At 45.4% G+C, this 18,232-nt stretch overlaps 1 protein-coding gene across 6 annotated transcripts in view; it reads left to right on the top strand.

Annotated features, from left to right (window-relative positions):
* The window catches only part of LOC144155686 (transcription initiation factor TFIID subunit 4-like), a 61,343-nt gene that overhangs the window by 31,693 nt on the left and 11,418 nt on the right, over nucleotides 1-18,232 (top strand). For 2 of the 6 annotated variants that reach the window (XM_077687283.1, XM_077687286.1), the window contains 11 exons: nucleotides 227-244; nucleotides 3,480-3,521; nucleotides 4,097-4,231; nucleotides 4,956-5,051; nucleotides 10,748-10,867; nucleotides 10,966-11,055; nucleotides 11,748-11,870; nucleotides 11,964-12,113; nucleotides 15,311-15,495; nucleotides 17,560-17,729; nucleotides 17,817-17,947. In XM_077687283.1, coding sequence (XP_077543409.1) covers nucleotides 227-244; nucleotides 3,480-3,521; nucleotides 4,097-4,231; nucleotides 4,956-5,051; nucleotides 10,748-10,867; nucleotides 10,966-11,055; nucleotides 11,748-11,870; nucleotides 11,964-12,113; nucleotides 15,311-15,495; nucleotides 17,560-17,729; nucleotides 17,817-17,947 — 1,260 coding nt within the window. The remainder of the gene's footprint in view (nucleotides 1-226; nucleotides 245-3,479; nucleotides 3,522-4,096; nucleotides 4,232-4,955; nucleotides 5,052-10,747; nucleotides 10,868-10,965; nucleotides 11,056-11,747; nucleotides 11,871-11,963; nucleotides 12,114-15,310; nucleotides 15,496-17,559; nucleotides 17,730-17,816; nucleotides 17,948-18,232) is intronic. The other 4 variants (XM_077687285.1, XM_077687288.1, XM_077687284.1 and 1 more) reach the window with 3 other exon arrangements.

Genomic DNA, 18,232 nt, shown 5'->3' with positions numbered 1-18,232 from the left:
TTTGTGCCTGTTCCGTGTTTTTTTATTTGGTGTGCTGACCATTCCGTTTAGGGCATGAGAAATGTATAGGAGCATTGTGTGTGATGGCAGTGAGTGCAGATGAAATGCAGTGTGCTTTGCCTATTGTGTGCTCTGCTTTTTGCTTACACCTATTTTTTGTGTGTGCTTCTCTCTGTGGTTCATGCTTTGACTTGCATGTGCTCTCAATTCCTTTTCCATCTATGAGGCATGGCACCACCTTCCGGTAAGACTCTCCAATACTTCTTTGCACAGTGCATCTTGAAGTGTGTAGTTAGGCACTGCTTTTGTGTACACGCGTTTAGTGTGTACATGGTTGAATTTTCATGAATGGCGAAAGTGCGTGCACCTGCTTTTAGACTTGCATTCTGACAAGGTGTTTTGATCACAACCTAAGGATGTAGTTGTACCGCGTACTACAAATTTGAGAGATTCGAGTATTCTAGAACGGGGGAATGTTTTTGTTAGTTGTAGTGCATTTCCACGCAAAACCTGCCTACTAGTGGAGTTAGTAGGGCTTAGTGTTGTAGTGTTTTAATGTCTGCAGCAATTTTCTTTTTTCGGTATTTCTTGGTATTTATTTCTCCTGCAGCTTTATGCTGCTGTTTCCGGTAATAAATTGGTTACTAAGTTCAACAAAAAGCTTACAATGTGCAGATACTCTACTTTTCTCCATTAAAGAAGCAGTCCTTAAAACTGAGAAGCGTAAGGATAACTCGCAACACTTTGCGATCTTAAGAAATTTCACATTTTTTTTAGCAAGTGCTGGCATAAGTCCCCAAGACCTAAGAAGTGGCATTAAAATCAATTCTTTCTTTTCTTTTCATTATCATACACATCAGTGAGGATGAACTTAGCAAAGTGGATGAAGGAAAGGTATAAGTAAGGAAGCAAACATTTTGATTATAGGCCCATGGTGCAGGTTAAAACAGAATTCAGACCAGTTGTTGTTTATACCTTAGAAAAATTCTAATACATCCTCACAATTCGAAATCTCCACAAGACTGAGGTCAATAACATCAGCATTAGCTCTTAATTTCAACATTTACACCAGGTGGGTATCTAGAACACAAATATAGTTGGGAGTAATTCTAGTAATTACCTCGTAGTTCTCATCAAAGACAGGCTAGCCTTAAACGATGGCTAGCTGCAGAATTGCAATTGCAACATGACCTTCAAAACGCTCAATTGAAATTTTCAAGAATAAATTTCAGGGAATAATTTTTCTTACTCCTACCACCTCCTACTTTTTTACGTGGGCCTCTGTAGGTACAGTATAATGCGATATGAGCGTTACTGCATGAATGTCAAGTGGGGACAAGGGCCATGCCCATGTACAGCGTTTTCAACTCACTTGAGACATAGTTTACATATTCCTCTCCTTCTTGGCTGCTGCTCTTTTAATGCAGGGATTGAAAGAAAGAATGATCCATTACCTAGCAATTAGCTTTACTGAAACAAGCCGTGCCGAGCTGTTGTCGTCTCGACTGGTCTGTGTTTTGTGCTGACCTTCACACTGTGTGGGACTGCACTAGAGACAAAACCAATGTTTATTGCAGCTCAACTTCCTCACTCTGGGGAATTTTGTCAGTCTTTGCTAATGCAGCCTGTTCAGAACAGTAGTGCAGCTAGAAACATGGGGCAGTCACTTGTGTAAAGGAGTAGGTGCACTATACTTGAGGCTTTCACTTTAATGTGAAGTGATGGACTTGTGTGGTTATTAATGGAGATAAAGACAGATAATGGAAGTTACTATTAATTTGGGGGCACATAATTATGCTTGTATGTGCAGTCAACCGAAAGGTGCTAGTTTTTTGCCGTGAAGCGAGTGTGCGGGCCACTGCTGCTGTGCAAATCAGCTGCTTTTGTGTACTGCACAATTGGTCTGCATTCGTGTGCAATTTAGTTCCCATATAGTCATCTAGCTTATCTTCGGCCACGTTTTGCTGTGCCGACTCAAATCAGAAAGCCTGTCTTTGCATTGCCTTCTTTTTTGGCACGCTGTGCGATAATCAAGGTCTATGTGAAGGTCATTATAAACCACATGATCAACCATTGAAAAGAGTGATGTTTATGAGGTCAACCAGTGAGAAAAACGCAGCCTGAAAAGCAGTGAGGGGTTTTCTCGATGCGATGCTGCCTGGGCGCTGCCTGATTCATGCAGAAGCGGTAGCCAGCACCCTCGTTTGCATGTTAATCTCTTTTTACGACTGACCATTCTCACAAATTAGCCGCACCACTGGTATCTTTTGGCCATCGCTTAGTCATTTCAGGTTAAACTATGCATTGCTGTGCTTTATTGGTGCCCTTTACGCCGCGTGCATCTCTCTTAAAGGTAGAACTGTTGTATGTTTTACTGGGCCTTATTTAGGCCAGTTTTTTTGTGTGTGTGGAATGTGGCTTACCTGAGCTGTTCCAGACGAATGTGCCCTGTCATGAAAGCCGCAATACTAACATTAGCTTGCAAGCTAGCTTGTGTACTCGCTTAATACTTGCTGGTAATGTTATAAGACCACTCAGCACAGTGGTTAACTGCTGCCCTTTGTTTTACATTTTTTATGGCAACAGCAGTAGCCATAAGCTATTTTGACAAAATTCTTGCATGCGTATGGGTTTAGTTTGGTTTCTTTCTGATCGAGTAAGAGTGGCAATTTCTACTATCAGCTTTAAATTAACAGCTAATGAAGCCACATTCCACAGTAGAAACATTAGCACAGCCGTGTTATTAACCAGGTGAAAACTCTCGTCTATGTTACTTCATCACTACTGGTATAAAGCTCCGTGAAACTTAACAGTTCTATTGTTATTACCAATGTTCAACATCCATCATTGAAATGTTATCCACTCCACTGTATGTGTAATTATGCTTCAAAAAAGAAAAAGCAGCAGACACGTTTCTAAAAACTTCCACCGCCACTGTTCACGAGGCCAGCTAACATCCAACTGTGGACCTCCAAGTCGGTGAATGCTGACGGTGAAATAGAACAGTGCAGATAATGCTTCCTTCAATTTGCAAATTATTTACAAGTCCACAGTGAGAAAGTGGGCATTGGCGTGGTATGTTGCTATTCCTGTGATAGTAAGGTACACCATGTCTTGGTTTTATTACACGGTAGCCAGATATAAGAGACCTGAAATAACAAGAGCTAACACCTTAAATGGAAGTTGAAGTATTTTTCTTGTGGATTTTGGTACAAGCTGTCTTTTTGTTTCTCATTGCTTTACAGTATATGGTACTTTCTGTTTGCTCAATGATTGCAGTTCAAATAAATTGAAAAGAGGCCTGTGACTATACAAGCATGACTGAAATTGTTTGTCATAGGCATCCAAACAGATGTCCTGAGGACTATCAGTTTATGGAATGCCATGTACATAGCATGTGGATTTCATTGCACGGGGGACTTATGGCTCTATAAATTTTTTTCAATCATGTATCTTATTGGTTATTCAATGGTTTACAGAGCCTCGGGACTCAACCTGTGCAACAGCTCCAAGGCAGAAAAGTATGTTCATTTTGCACGAAATTCAGGCTGGTGTTTTGTTTTCAGCCATAAAAAACTGCCAAATAAATCAGAGAGCACCCAAGTTAGACAACAATGCTTGGTGCCTTGCTAGACTTGGCCGGTCTCCTGGCACACTGTGCTCTACTTCATTGCGCAATTCCAGTGTGGCAGATGTGACAAATTTGATCTTTAACAAGACAGAACAGGTCCTGGGCAGGGTGGAAAAAGAAGCTATAAGTGTTTAGGTGTTTGATGAAAAGTGACTTTTCTGTTTTAGTACGATAATAAATACTGCACATTTAGAATTTTGCGGTAGACGTTGGACACTGCTTTATTCTTGAAATTCAGCCCTACACATTGTAATTTTTTGTGGAGTTAAAATATTCTGCCTGTTTGCTGCGCACAGCCAGCTATTTTATGGGTGGGCCACGTTCGTGCTACATGTTGGTAGCCATGTGTTTGTTTAATTTTATCCGGGTGGATGTTTCTCCACTGTTGTGCCACCACTTCCCGTCGTTGTTTCTTCACTAGCCGTGTGTGGGTCTTGGAAAAAGAGACCGTTTCCTCTCCTGCAGGCCAATGCAACGCCAATGGTAGGCACCGTCTTGCAGCAGGGTCAACCAAGCATCAACATAGTGCCTACAGTGGCCAGCAGCAGCCCAATTCAAACGCTGGGCCAGCCACTGGCACCGCAGACGGTCACGGTCAAGGTACAGCCTTTCTTCTCCTCCTGACCAGTAGACATGCCCACACCGTCATCTTTGTTTTTTAGTTCTTGTGATTATTATTTTTTGCCCATGCTTGCTCCTTGTGTACTGGTTAGTGAAGGCAGTGGAGCATGAAAAATAAGACCCGGGTTTTAGAGAAGCGGCACCATGACGCTAAAAGACGAGTAGGGATGATGTCAGTTGGCATGGCCTTATCTGGAGCTGTGGCACCATGTCATTGTGGAGCTCTGCAGTGTGTACATCTGAGATTGTTAAGTGTTCGACTAATGACCAGGTTTCGAAATGTTAAAAAAAAAAATAGAGGGGGCATGGATAACTTCAACATGTGCGCCTGACAGCTGTCTGGTGTTGTTGCCTGATTCCGTCTACTGGTTGCGCTGCTGAGCACGAGGTCGCGGGTTCGATTCCCGGCCGCGGCGGCCGCTTTTCTGATGGAGGCGAAAAGCAAAAACGCCCGTGTGTGCGAGATTTCGGCGCACGTTAAAGATCCCCAGGTGGTCAAAATTAATCCGGAGCCCTCCACTACGGCATGCCTCATCGCCTGCGTTGCGTCGGCGCGTTAAACCTCACAATCAATTGATTCCGTCTACTGACCCGGTCTGCGTTGAAACGAGAATGTGCATGTCATAGAAAGGGAAACCTCAGAGCAGTTCTGGCGGGCACAAAGTACTCAGAAATAATCTGCACGCTGTTTACCTTTTTTTAGGTGGCAGCCACCACTACCAGTGCATCTGTTACGCAGCCCCTCTCCATCCAGACGACTGTTGCAAACAGCCAGTCGGCAGCCACAACACCCTCACAGGTGAGCTACAGCTTTCCTAGGAGCATTGTGCCATGTTCCCACAAGTTGTGAACATAAAAATTTGGGCCAAACGTGCTCTTCGTTTTTGCCTTCAAGTTCTGCTCCCACAGCGTTGGAGCTCTTAACGTTAGTTATAAGACAGCGTTAAGGCCCAAGAAGCTCATTAAGGCCCAACCACATGCACGCGTAAAATCGACGTACTCGCACAACGACTTACGCCTGCGGCGACATCCACCGCTGCCTTTATGCTGACCGATGACGCCGGAGAGGGCGAGTAACCACATAGGTGCCACAACGTGCACGCAAACCCAGCGTTATGGTGGCTAGCCATCATAACCAGCGTATATACAGTCGAACCCTGCTACAAGGAACTCCGCTTCGACGAAATTTCCACTTCAACGAAATATTTCCAATTCCCCGTCAGCTAGCCATAGAAGTCAATGCAACGAAGTCCTCGCCACAACGAACCATTTGTCAGGCTTGCTTTCCCTTCAACGAAATTTTCGATGATTTGGGCTGGGTTTGAACAATTATTTTACAATTAAATAAGCATAGCGACAGCTATCTGTAACCTTTTGTGCATCCAGGACGCTTAGTTTCACCGAAAACATGCGTCGTGCGCCCACACCGTACCCAAAACAAAACAAACTGATAGCGGACGCCATTGTTTGATGGTGGTAACTGTGTGGCTGGCCGTCTTTACATGAGGTGGAGGTCAAGTTCACCAAGCCGGAGCTACAGCCAATCCGTATCCCGTTGAAATCGCATGAATGTGCCCCGCTGCTGACACGCCACCGTCATGTATGCGTTGTGAGCAGCTTTCCTTGCCATTTTCCTTCTACCATTCTTCATAGCCAAGAGCAAAAATCATGTGTGCGTGTTTGGTCTTGAAGCCAAGTCATCTTATATTAGTCGCGAGCGCGCGGTCATGTTAAATGCTAGCACGCGCGTCTTGCCTGCCAACGTCAGTAGCTGCTGTGCTTGGTCAGAGGATAAGATAACGGCACTGCTACTGCCACAAGCGAGAGGGGGGCTTCCGACGGCCTGGCAGCTATCTGCAAATAATCAGCTCAGTAGATACACCTTGTTGTACAGCAATACGTTTTGCGCCTGCATTTCTTCACCCCCCTCCGAAACGCGTTCTTTGCGTGCAGTGAAAAAACAGATAGCCATTGGTATGTTTGTTGTCCGAATAAACATGACGTTATTGCGCGTCACTACTTTTTCTAAACATTGTATTATGCTGCCAATGATACGGAAACATACGGGGCTATTTTTCTGGCATTTCCGTGGTGTGTTGGGGCAAATATTTCCCCTCAACGAATTCTCGCTTCAACGAAATTTTTCGCATGTCCCGTCAATTTCGCTGTAGCGGGATTCAACTGTACCAACGCGCCACACAGTGTGGCTAGACTACCCCGGACTCAGCTTTGTGGCAACCAGTTCAACTACAGTTTAACTAAAATAAAACAGATAATGCTTATTCTCACAAAAGTACATATATTTAATACAAAACAACTAAAACAGTTCTTGGGACATTGAAAAACGTTAAGAACTAATTAGTATGCTTACTTTGCAGGCACAAAACCCTCCGCTACATTTGGCGTAACGCCCTTGCTCCCATAGTTGCTCGTTGCTTCGCGTGTTTTCTCCCATTGGCTGCGCTCCGTATTTTAAAAATTACTTCATTTTATCACATAATTAATAGTAATGTTAGCTTATTTATCAATTACCTTTCTTGTTATGCGACCTGACCGCCAGATAACGTCACTGGCAGAGGTCGACGTCAACACCGTGCGCCCGAAAGTTTGCGTCGATGTCTGGTGGGCTCTGACTTGAGCGTAACAAGCGCGTAGCAATTTATTCTGTGTACGCCGGAGTATGCCGGTTTCTTACGCTCTTACGCCCGTTTATGTCGTTGCATGAGTACGTAGGTTTTATGCGTGCATGTGGTTGGGCCTTTAAGCAATGAAAATTTCAGCTTACCAGCAAACACTTGGTGTGAGAATAATGCAGATCATATGTAAAAGCCAGAAGGGGGCTGTGAGCATGACAGCGTAGTAAAATTTTTCACTGCTGCAAGTTGCTGTTCTTGTGAGGCCTGCCAAGGAGTGTTGCTCAGGCTAGAAGCTATAAAAAATATCACCTGAGTTTAAGCTCAAACCCAGTTCTCTTGTGCTGGGACATGGGGCGCATTTTGTTGTGCGACCAACGGGCATCTCCATAATGAAGAAAAATCATTTCGGAAGGTCACAGCATCCCGGAGAAAGATGTAATTTCTCCTACCATCAGCCCATTGCCAGGCAGCTGCTCCAGATGGTTGGGCTGTAACGACTTGGCAGAGCTGCCTTGTACATGGCTCCTCCACAGCCAGCAGGGAATGAACATTTGCTTGTAGCTAGAGCTGTGTACATGTGTGGCAGTAGTTCTGGCTGCAAGTCAAATGGAAATGAAAAGCTGACTGTGAATTGAGCGGAATATTTCTAATGCTAACTATAAGTACTGACAGTATATTTTCGAATACGAATAATATCAATTGTTTGCAGGTCAAATCAAATGTTTTCAGATACGAATATCCTTATGTTAACGTGTTTTCATGCGAGTGGCAGTGCATTTCAGCTAACATACCCGATAGTTAGTTTGTTTTTGTGCAAGGTTTGCACATGTAAGGTTTTTTCTTTTCTCTCTCTCTCTCTCTCTCTCTCTCTCTCTCTCTCTCTCTCTCTCTCTCTCTCTCTCTCTCTCTCTCTCTCTCTCTCTCTCTCTCTCTCTCTCTCTCTCTCTCTCTCTCTCTCTCTCTCTCTCTCTCTCTCTCTCTCTTTTTTTTTTGTTGTACAACTGCGTCATTGTCTGCAAAAGCCAACCCATAAAAATGTTGGCCCTGTAGTGCCGCCCAAAGAAAATGCTCATGTCTTGAGGCAAAGCCAACTTTAAAAAGACACTGAAGTGAATCTGTCGAACTTCTGTTTTTGTTTGCATTGCATAGACTGGCTCAAATAAACACACCTTTCGTTTGTCCGGTCGATAAAGCAGTATTTAATTTATCAAAAGCCTGAAAAAATAAAACGATACCATGCGACATTTGCGGTGGCTGCAACAACTATCAGCAGTGACTCGTTATCGTCATGCAGTGTAATTAAACGATATCTAAGTTTGGAGTTCCAGCCAGTTTTGGTTTCAGTTCCATGCAACAACATGCTTGGCACTTGACGTTATCGTTAGTTGGCCATTCTCAATATCTCGGAAATCATAATGCCGCGCTTCTGCTATGTTGTTGGCTGTAGAATGGGTCAGATAAGCCTGTAAATGCCGCTTACAATTGTAATGTTCACTAGCCGAGGCGTATGCAGTGGCTGAACGCCCTCCGTGTCATTGGAGACGCTCAACTGAGAGGTGCTTCACAGTTGACCTTGGAGCTTGCGTGGCTGTGTCATAAGAGGTGTGTTCGCACCATGCCGACACTTGGCTGATTCGGCTCCATGACTGCAGGCTGTGGATGCTTGTGGCAACACCACGCGAACGAGAACTCACTAGTGCGTCAGTGTCAGTCTGCACACATTCTGTGAACTCGCTCGAGGTGCAATGATCAGTGTAGCGCAAAATGGTTAATGCACTATAGAAAGCATCGTCCCATAAAAGGAAATCAACTAAAAAAAAAAAACAGGTGATATTGAGGATTCAAACCTGCTCATTGTGAGATACATCTAATGCTTTAGACCACTCACCTTACACCCACTGTGATGGGGAGAAAATATGAGGTATATGTCGTAAAGGCTGGTGTTTTCTTTATACATATACATAATTTTTTTTACCCTGTCTCAGCATTCTGAGCAGCTTAAGATGAGTATTTCTTGAACAGCTCTTGTGCAGTAAGCATCCCTTAAGTCCCCACAAGTATCTTATCATTAGTGACTAGGCTACTGCAGGAAAAGTGATTGCAAATCCGTGGTCGTGCTGCTGACCAATGGGCTAGTTCACCCTGCGCAAAAAGTGCTTCCCGTACCTTGGTTTTACGCTTAGCAATAAAGGTTTTAGTTCATTTAATTCTTTATTACCTATATTAACTTCGATCACTCTTCTTCCACCTTCAATTTGCCTTAGATTTTCTACTAACGTACCAGTCGCACAGGCATATGCAGCTTACAGCTCCAGTGAAGCGAAGTCAGCGAAGCATCGCATGTGCACGTGTGTGGAGCTGCTTTGACTTTATAGATTTTTCTAAGATTGATACAGTCTGCAAACAAATGAACTAAAGCCACATTCTTCCGGGTACAAAGCTTGTCGTACTTAGTTTTAACTGATCAAACGCATTGTGATGACCCACCTGTGGCCGGCCAAATGACTCTGTCGGAGGGTTAGTGAGCCGCGCACTCAAGCCAAGCCTGCTAGAGTACCGTAAAGTTTCGAAAGAACGGTCCACCCAAAATACAGAAATATCAGGTGGAAGATACGGGGTGGTGAACTTTCAGGTCAGGTGTGAAAAATTACAAAAAAGTGGCGGCACCGCCAACCAAAACTGGGGAGATATCAAGAAAAAATACGAGATGGGCGAACTTTCAGTTCAAGTGCGGAAAGGACAAATAAGTGACTGCATCAACACATGAATGGATGATTCGTGTTTATTTTGTTCACTCATCGATGCTAAACGCATCAATTTTAGGGGGTGGGCAATCTTTGGGGTCTCTTAGTAAATTGAATATTTCATCCCTAAACGGGGGTGGGCGATGTTTCGGGGGAGGGTGTTCTCTCGGAACTTTACAGTAAGCGTTTTTCACGAAACATCATAGAAATTCACCAGGGAGGATGCAGAAAAGAGGACAGCACTTTCAAATTGATTTATACTAGATAAATTCGCATAAACACACCCAGAGTGGTCAAAACATGTCCTAGGGACTCCAGACTTCTGTTTGCGCACTAATGTTTACAAATCACTTCAGTGTCCCTTTAACTGTCACAGTTTCTGATTCTTTGAAAAATGTATATATATAATGCTTCGTTGTGCTGCTGAGCACACGAGGACGCGGGTTCGATTCCGGGCCACGGCGGCCGCTTTTCTGATGGAGGCGAAAAGCAAAATCACCTGTGTGTACGAGATTTCGGCTCGCATTAAAGATCCCCAGCTGTTCAAAATTAATCCGGAGCCCTCCACTACTCTGCGCCTCATCGCCTGCGTTGCGTTGGCGCGTTAAACCCTACCATCAATTAATTATATAACGCCTCGAAAAGTGGGCTGAATTGAATAGCAAACGGTATTCATAGAGTACTCAAAGTTGCAAGTGTTCGCACCCCTCGTGTAGCAGTGATGGCACTTGCAGACTTCACAATAATTTGCAAGGACCTGCCGTGGTGGTGCAGTGGCTAAGGCGTTGTGCTGCTGAGCCCAAGGACGCGGATTCAGTCCCAGCTTCAGTGGCTGCTTTTCAGGTGGAGGTGAAGAGGGAAAACGCCCATGTGTCGAGATTTTGCCGCACGTTAAAGACCCTCGGTGCTCAAAATTAATCCGGAGCCGTCCACTATGGCGCGCCTCATAGCCCAGGTGTAGCTTCGGCGTGTTAAACCTTAAAATCAATAAAAAAATTTGAAGGTTTCAGATGGCACAGTTGCCCTTTTTGAAAGGGGGGGCTTTTTGCTGTTTGTTTGGCCATGTCGCATGTGCAGGCTAAATGCAGCTGTCACTGTGCTTTGCTACATTTCAGATGTCGCCAAACACTGCCAAGAAAAAATGCAAAAACTTCCTGTCCACCTTGATACGGCTTGCCAGCGATCAACCCGAACAAGTTGCCTCCAACGTAAAAGGCCTTATCCAGGGGCTCATTGTAAGTTGTGCATTTTGAAACCATCTTTTTTGTTGTTTCTTAGCTGGCCCACCATACTTGTGCCGCTGGATTCACCTTCTCTCTCTCTTCCTTTCAAGGATGGAACGATTCAGCCTGAAGACTTCACGAACCAGCTTCAAAAGGAGCTTAACTCTTCGCCGCAACCATGCCTTGTACCTTTTCTAAAAGTAAGGACTTAAGACGTTTCTTGAATGCTAATGGGCAGGCCACATCTTGGTGCTTTGCATGTGTTATTGCATCACGTTACATTGAAACCTTGGTTTGGTCTTGTGGCTATCGGAAAATAGCCGTGCTTTTGCTGAAAACAGGGAAACGATTGTGCAAGCCTAGTGGGCACAGGTCGAGTGTCCTTGGTGTTGGCTGAAATTCTGTGAAGCAGCCTTCACAGCAGAAATTTGAACCTGTGTAGTATTGCGTGCTCTCCGCGGCAACCGCTATTCTGATGGAGATGGGAGATGAAAAGCGGCTTTAACGTGCACGAGATTTCGGTGCATGTTAAAGATCCCCAGGTGGTCAAAATTAATCTGGAGCCCTCTACGGTGCGCCTCATCGCCTCTGTAGCATTGGGGCGTTAAACCTCATAATTAATCAATCAGTATTGCATGCTCTGATTTGCTTTATGGTAGTCACGTTAGCAGGGCTAAGATTTTAGTTTGAGCACAATATTGTATGGAATATTATTATTCTTTGGCTTCAGTGGAGGCTTGCAGCTTCCCCTCACAAACCCCTCATGAGTGTTTGGGGTCATCGTTTTACCTCCAAGTCAAAGTGTGCGTGTGCATGCGTCAATCCTTCTTGAGAATGCCACTTGCCATTGCTTGAGTGTGGGTTCTTACGCTTGCGGTGTTCCTGTTTGCAGAAAAGCCTTCCATACCTGCGGCACTCCCTCATGACAAAAGAGCTGACCATCGAAGGGGTGCGGCCGCCGCCACAGGGTGCAGTCACACTGCCACCAACACCCACCGTCATCCCCAGCATCCAGGTTGGTGCTGCGTGTTTTCTTATTTCCCGGAACCCGTGGGGGGGGGGGGGGGTGTCTGAGCGAGACCTGCAGGGCCTGTGACTCTCTGTGCAGCAGGTGGCCGGGGTGGCACGGCCGACGGTGCCTCATGCAACCACCCAGGTGCGAGTGATGACACCGACGGCGGCGGGCGGACTGGCGGCGCAACTGGCTGGCCCCGCGAGCATCCAGGGTGTTCTGGCTCAACACCAGCGGCTCGTCACGGTAAGCAGGCTCTCACATGCTCCATCAGTGAGCTGGGGAGCTAAATGCGATAGCGCTGGTAGCCAGGGCCGTAGCCAGAAATTTTTTTCGGAGGGGGTTATGGGCTTCGGGAAGGGGGTAGTTTTGCCGAAAGCAACAGGAAGTATTGCTAACGCGCTGCCTGGAAAAGATTTCGGGAGGGGTTCGAACTCCCAAACCCCCTCTGGGTACGGCCCTGCTGGTAGCACCCGACCTCATGGTCTTTGCTTTGTGTCCACCCGTTGAGGGCGAATAGGAAAGAACGAAGATGGAGCAGTCCGCTCCTCAGGAGAGTGGAATCCTTCTATGCTCTTGTTATTGTAGCAGGCAGAGGACTGCAAAGGAAAGGAATGAACAGCCCTTTCCTCTGGGCTCCTCCTTCAGTTGTGTTACTGCGTTAAGTCCTCCGCAGTGCCACATTTCTTTCACCATTGGTCTTCTTCAACTACAGCTAGTTCAGGATTGTCTGGAGGTGTATGCAGCTGGTTTTTTGTTTAGACAGTATACAGAATTTTGTTTGTGCTGAGTGCTACTGTACGTATATATAGGCCGTGCTCAAGAGAAAGTAGGAGTATGCTACAGGCTTTGCAGGTAATTATGGTAGTGCATCTTTTTTAGGTTTGCTGCTAGTCACGACCAGCATGGTGCCATGTGGTGCATTGTATGAGCCTCATGTTGACATTAACCTCTATTCACAAAGTAGGTCCACAGCTTTGGGTTCTGCAGGGAAGGGAAGCGAAGAGTCACCAATTTTTTAATCTGAACTTCAGTGATTGTTCACTTTCCTGTGCCGCATACCAATGGCTTTTGACTTTGGCAGTACCATTGCTCCGCTGCCACTTTGCCCAGAGCATTGGTACAAGAATTTGCATCATGGCGGGGTTAACTGGTACAGTGACAGCAAGGTTCATATTAGTTCATACAGTCTGGCACCAGCAGTATGCATTTGTGAGTGACGATCACACAGTTGGCAGCAGAGGCCACTGCACAATTATTAAGTGTCATGCTCAGCTTTCTTTAAGGTTGTCTGTACTTTTGGCTCTTTTCATGTCTGTCCCCATCACCTTGTTTGTGCAAGTACACTCGAACCTCAGTTTTACAAAACCCAATTTTGCAAATTTTTTCTGCATTAACATACCGATTTGGATTCCCTCCAGTTGCCCATAGGCTTAATGCTTTCTCGATTAGATGGAATAATTCATGGGTCCAGGTGACTTGCGTAAAATCGGGGTTAAACTATAGGTGGTATTCATTGGAAAGTTTAGCTGTCAATTTCTTCGTTTGGCAACACTGAAATGGCCACGGACATGGTCAATTAAATAAAAGAACGGCATCACTGCCATCCCAATTTACTTGTGTGCATCATCATTTTTTAACAGGTTTGCGTAGTAAGACAAAAGAAAATCTTTCATTACAAGTGCAGTGAGGCAGAAATTCCTACCTACTGAAAAGAATGAGCTTTTGGTTGAATGTATATATAATTGCTAGTGTTCCTTTGTTTTAACTTATTGCATGGTGTGATGTTTTTAGCCATTCTCAATAAAAAAATGTGTTTGAGGTAAGTTTAGGTGCACAATAATTTTTGTAGTCAGGTTTTGGCACATTCGCAACCGTGTACCACTTCCACACTGTGTGTGGGATCGCCAGCTCTGTCAGCGGGTTGCATGGTTTATCTTTCGTGATGGGTCTTGACATGGTAGCATCAGAATGCGATTTTTTTCTTGCTGGGTGAGTCAAGTGGAGCTTCAAGCTCGACACCGAGGACCCTGGGCAAGAAAAACGGGAGTGGCAGTGTGCTTAACAGTGCTTTGCAGAAAATGATCCTTCACTGCTATCAGTTTTGGTGGGCGGGGCAGCCAGAGCGCACTGTGAAAGAAACTTCCTCATTTGTATCTGATATGCTCCGAATGGGCTCGCGGAACGTTTTTACGGTCAGAAAGAAGGCGCAACCTCTGGTGGAATGCTGTCAGTGCCTTTTTGGAAATGGCTGCCGAATTTGGAGAAAAAGTGACTCAGTGCCCTGTATGATAGCTTCACATTGAGCACACTAAGGTCTTGCTTGCATGACTCTTTTTGCCACAACAAGGTACCGACAGTGCCAAAGATAACCAAGGAATTCTCCTTGAGTATATGGATAATCTATCACTGAAGGTATGGGCTGTGCGACGTCTACTTCGCGAGATTGGATTCAAGCACAAGAGAAGAAGTGGGAACTCTATGCTGCTTGATTGAGAAGACTCCTTGAAGAATGCTCCTTGAATAGTCACATGAGTATCTACGAGACACCCAATTGTACTGAGTGGATCGTTCAACAGATTTTCTACTTGGGCGAGACCTGGGTGACGGCAGTACACACGACGTCAACTGTGTGGACTGACACCACTGTGAAATTGAGTTCAAATGCCTTCAGGCACGGCTTCACAATGGGACTAAAGCAGTCTTCAAAGAAAGATCAACAGGTCATTGTCGCACGCATAGGCAGCAATGATTTGAAAGCTGCCTTTATGTTTCTGTGGTAGGAAGACTGGTAACTACCATGAAGAAATGGATGGCCCCCACTTCGAGAACTGTCTCAACGGTGTGCAGCAGCAGCTCCTGAGTGGTAGTGTCATTGTCATAGATAATACCTTTTACATCTTGCCGCAAAATGAGGCAGTACCAGCGACGAATACCCTCAAGGGAACGATTAAGGGGGGGCTTATTGGATAGCAAAGGTATCCGGTACGGCACTGGGCTGGACCAGAAGCAACTATTGGGTATAGTTTCCAGAGTGAAGGGGGGCAGCAAGCAGCCAAACTTTTCCTATTTTCCTATTTATTAGGGCTGAATATTTCGAACTGTTCAAATACTGGAATTACGATCAAAGCAGACACCAAATAATTATTATTTGAAGGGGAAAAAAAATATTTGCATTTTGCTGATATCTCCCATTGAAAGAAATTGTGTGATGTGAACCACCCACCAATTTTCAAACAAAGCAAAGTTGTAGGCCGTCTTTGAAGTGGCAGTTTCCACTTTACAGCATTCACTAAACTCCTTTTTATTTTTCACCGAGTGCCTTCTTGCCTATTTGTGCCCCAGTTTCGTCAGCCTGTATGAAAAGTAATGGGGCGGACTGGAGTGGGAGTGCCCAGGCCAAATTGTCATTTTCTTTTCTTGCTTCACGCCATGCACTGCAGCCACGGCCTGCCACCACAGTGGTAGCCCCCGGTACAAAGTCTCTCCTCGTGGCGAAGACAAGCAACCTGACAGCGTCCCTGTCGCCAGCCACAGTGGGAGCATTGCAGACCAAGGTGGCCACGCCGGTGGCGACCAGGACTCCCGTCACAGCCCTCAAGGAGAAACGGACCTACTCTTCACTCAGGTGGGCACACGCTTTTGGCACTTGCAATTATCCTCGTATGTGCACATCCAATGGCTGCCTCTAGCATTAAAATAGACAGCAAACTACTACTTGCACGGGCTTCTTGTCATAGCTGTGTTGTGTTCTACATCGCTGGAAACAACATTGAAGCATGCGTTGTTGAAAGGACTGGAGCAGGTTTCATTGGTGGAGGTGGGCAAAGATGCTGGTTCCCTGGCAGTTAGAAGAGCATTCTCTTGAACCTTAGAGGTCATCACTGTCTGGTTTTGCAGCAGAAAAAAATCAGATCTCTTCTTCATCTTGTACTCTTGCATTCGAAGGTACAAGTTGATCGAGTTGGTTAACTGTGCAAGGGCTACTTGGCCGAAGAGCACCGAAAGATGCAAGTTAAGGGCGAGTGCACAAGAGGGTGGCTCCAAAACTTGCAGAGGTTCCTTACTGTCAAGCATTCTGCTGAAGTGGGGCTTTAAATATTTAGCATGTGCAAAGGATATTCGTCCTTGAAGCAAATACAAAGTGACTAATGTTTCAGAGTGAGTAATTCAAATAATTTCAGGGAACTAACAGCAACCATGAACAGCACAGTGAAAACGTTTTATTGATTTATTTTCATTGCAACACACAACGTTAATGAATTTCAATGAAGAGCCATTTAACAGCCCTCTTGAAATCTTGACAGTGTCTTTGCATTTGATGAACTGAGCAGTACAGGGTTACTGGGGTTTTGCGGCAGTGAAGTTGAATGCAGCGGTGTTTGTGTAACTGAGTGAGCAAACAGGCACCCCAGGCAGAAAGAAAACGGAGGAGCAGCGTCTGGCGAAAGTGTGAGGGGGAGGGCGGCACGCGCTGCTAAGGTGTGCATCGCCACGGCTCAGTATGTCATACTACCTCCCCCTCACACTTTCGCCAGACACTCCTCCTCTACTTGTGGCTCATCCGAACCTCGTGACATTTGTACAGGAGTTTCAAACACGATTTGCAATAACATGCTCGGCGGCAGCGAGGTGCTGCAAGGTAACGGCAGAGTAGCACGCCCCGCCGTCAGTTTGCTGATCATGCGATAACTTCCTGAGACACAGCAGGAGATATGCACCGTGACCGGGAAGACTGCAGTTCGCACTGTGCAGAAATTTCACATTAGGGAGTATAGTAATCATCATGGGATTTTTTTTCAGCAGCAGCTCCAAATTGTGCTCTCATGTGCAACACTATTGCTGTCGAAAGAGCACCTCAAGGCAACTTTTTTTTTTTGCTTGAGTGACTCCATGACTGAAACCGAAACTGAAGGCATTCGCACTTTGTATGTCAGCCGCGTTTATTTCCCCTTTTTTCTGTCTGTGAGGTTCACTCCGCAAATACTGAATTCTTAAAACTAACGTCAAAGTTAGCACTTATGATACCTGCTTGCATGTGAGTGTACTCAAGTGTGTTTGTGATATAAATATACCCCATATGCTAGTGATTAAAATTTCATATTGCCCCCCCCCCCCCCCCGTCCTTTCCACCTTTCCACACACACACAACAAATACATAAAAGTGTGTCTCTTATGGTTTATGGTATGGTGCTTAACGATTGCGGTGGCTATCAGGTTGTAGAAATCTCTCTAGCACCTGCCGATCACAATACCTTTTGTCGCCTTCTACACTCCCGTCTTTGGCGCTATGGAGTCAGACCTTCAAATGACGGGAGCGAGCTGGCAACATAGAGAAGACACCACAGCAGAAAAAATGAAGCGCAAGGCCAATACCATGAAAAAGAAGGAAACCAGCTTGGACTTGATTCATCCCAAATGTGCATAATTCTTTTTAGGGAAAAAAAGCATCCTAACCTTCAGCATTCATGGCAGCCAAATGTTTCAGAATTTTAGCACTGGAACTCTGATTTGAAGTGAATATTTTAATAACATTTTGTTTGATTTGATATTGAAAAAAAAAAAGAAATCAAATATTTGCTCCTACCTGTTAAGTAAGCCTTACCAGTGCAAGTTCTTTGAATGGCACTTTTCTGGAACAGCATTTCTTCATAAGATTCAGCTAACCACCGACTTTTGTCTTTGTGTGCAGGGATGACGATGACATCAACGACGTGGCAGCTATGGGCGGAGTGAACCTTGTTGAAGAGAGCCAGAGGATCCTTGCATCTAATGCGGAGATTGTTGGCACACAGATAAGGTCCTGCAAGGATGAAAACTTCCTCTTCACAAGCCCCCTGCAGCGGAGAATCACAAGCATAGGTACCGCAGAGGGCAATCCAGGGTTGCTTATTAATGCTGGCAGTTCGCAGTTTGGACGCCGGTTGACTCTCCTGCCGCTTTTTGCAGCTGTCAAGTACGGCATCGAGGAGATCCCTTCAGACGTCGTCGCCCTCATCTCCCACGCCACGCAGGAGCGGTTAAAAACGCTTGTGCAGAAGCTGGGCGTAGTGGCTGAGCACCGGCTTGAGAATATCAAGGTCAGAAAAGACTTTCTCTCCTCCATGTTCCCAGTGGTCGCAAAAGGCTTTCTTCTGTCACGCCTTTCGTTCTGTAGTGCCTCCCCTGACAGCCATTTTGCGGATCTGTTAATGGGGGGATGGTCACAAAATATCAGTACAGAGAATAGTTACGTCAAAAAGTAGAGAAAGGCAGCCGTCTATTGTATAGGCCTACTAAGTGTTTGTTAACAACGTGGGGAAACGGTAGGCTCTCGCTGCCAGAGTGGCTACAGTTTTCCAGCTGCCGCTATACATTCGCCGCCC

Source organism: Haemaphysalis longicornis, unplaced genomic scaffold (assembly GCF_048455015.1).
Source record: "Haemaphysalis longicornis isolate Haplotype H1 unplaced genomic scaffold, Haemaphysalis longicornis Haplotype H1 scaffold_1, whole genome shotgun sequence".
Taxonomy (NCBI): domain Eukaryota; kingdom Metazoa; phylum Arthropoda; class Arachnida; order Ixodida; family Ixodidae; genus Haemaphysalis; species Haemaphysalis longicornis.
The sequence above is the reverse complement of the archived record's forward strand: the minus strand, read 5'-3'. Positions and strand labels throughout refer to the sequence as shown.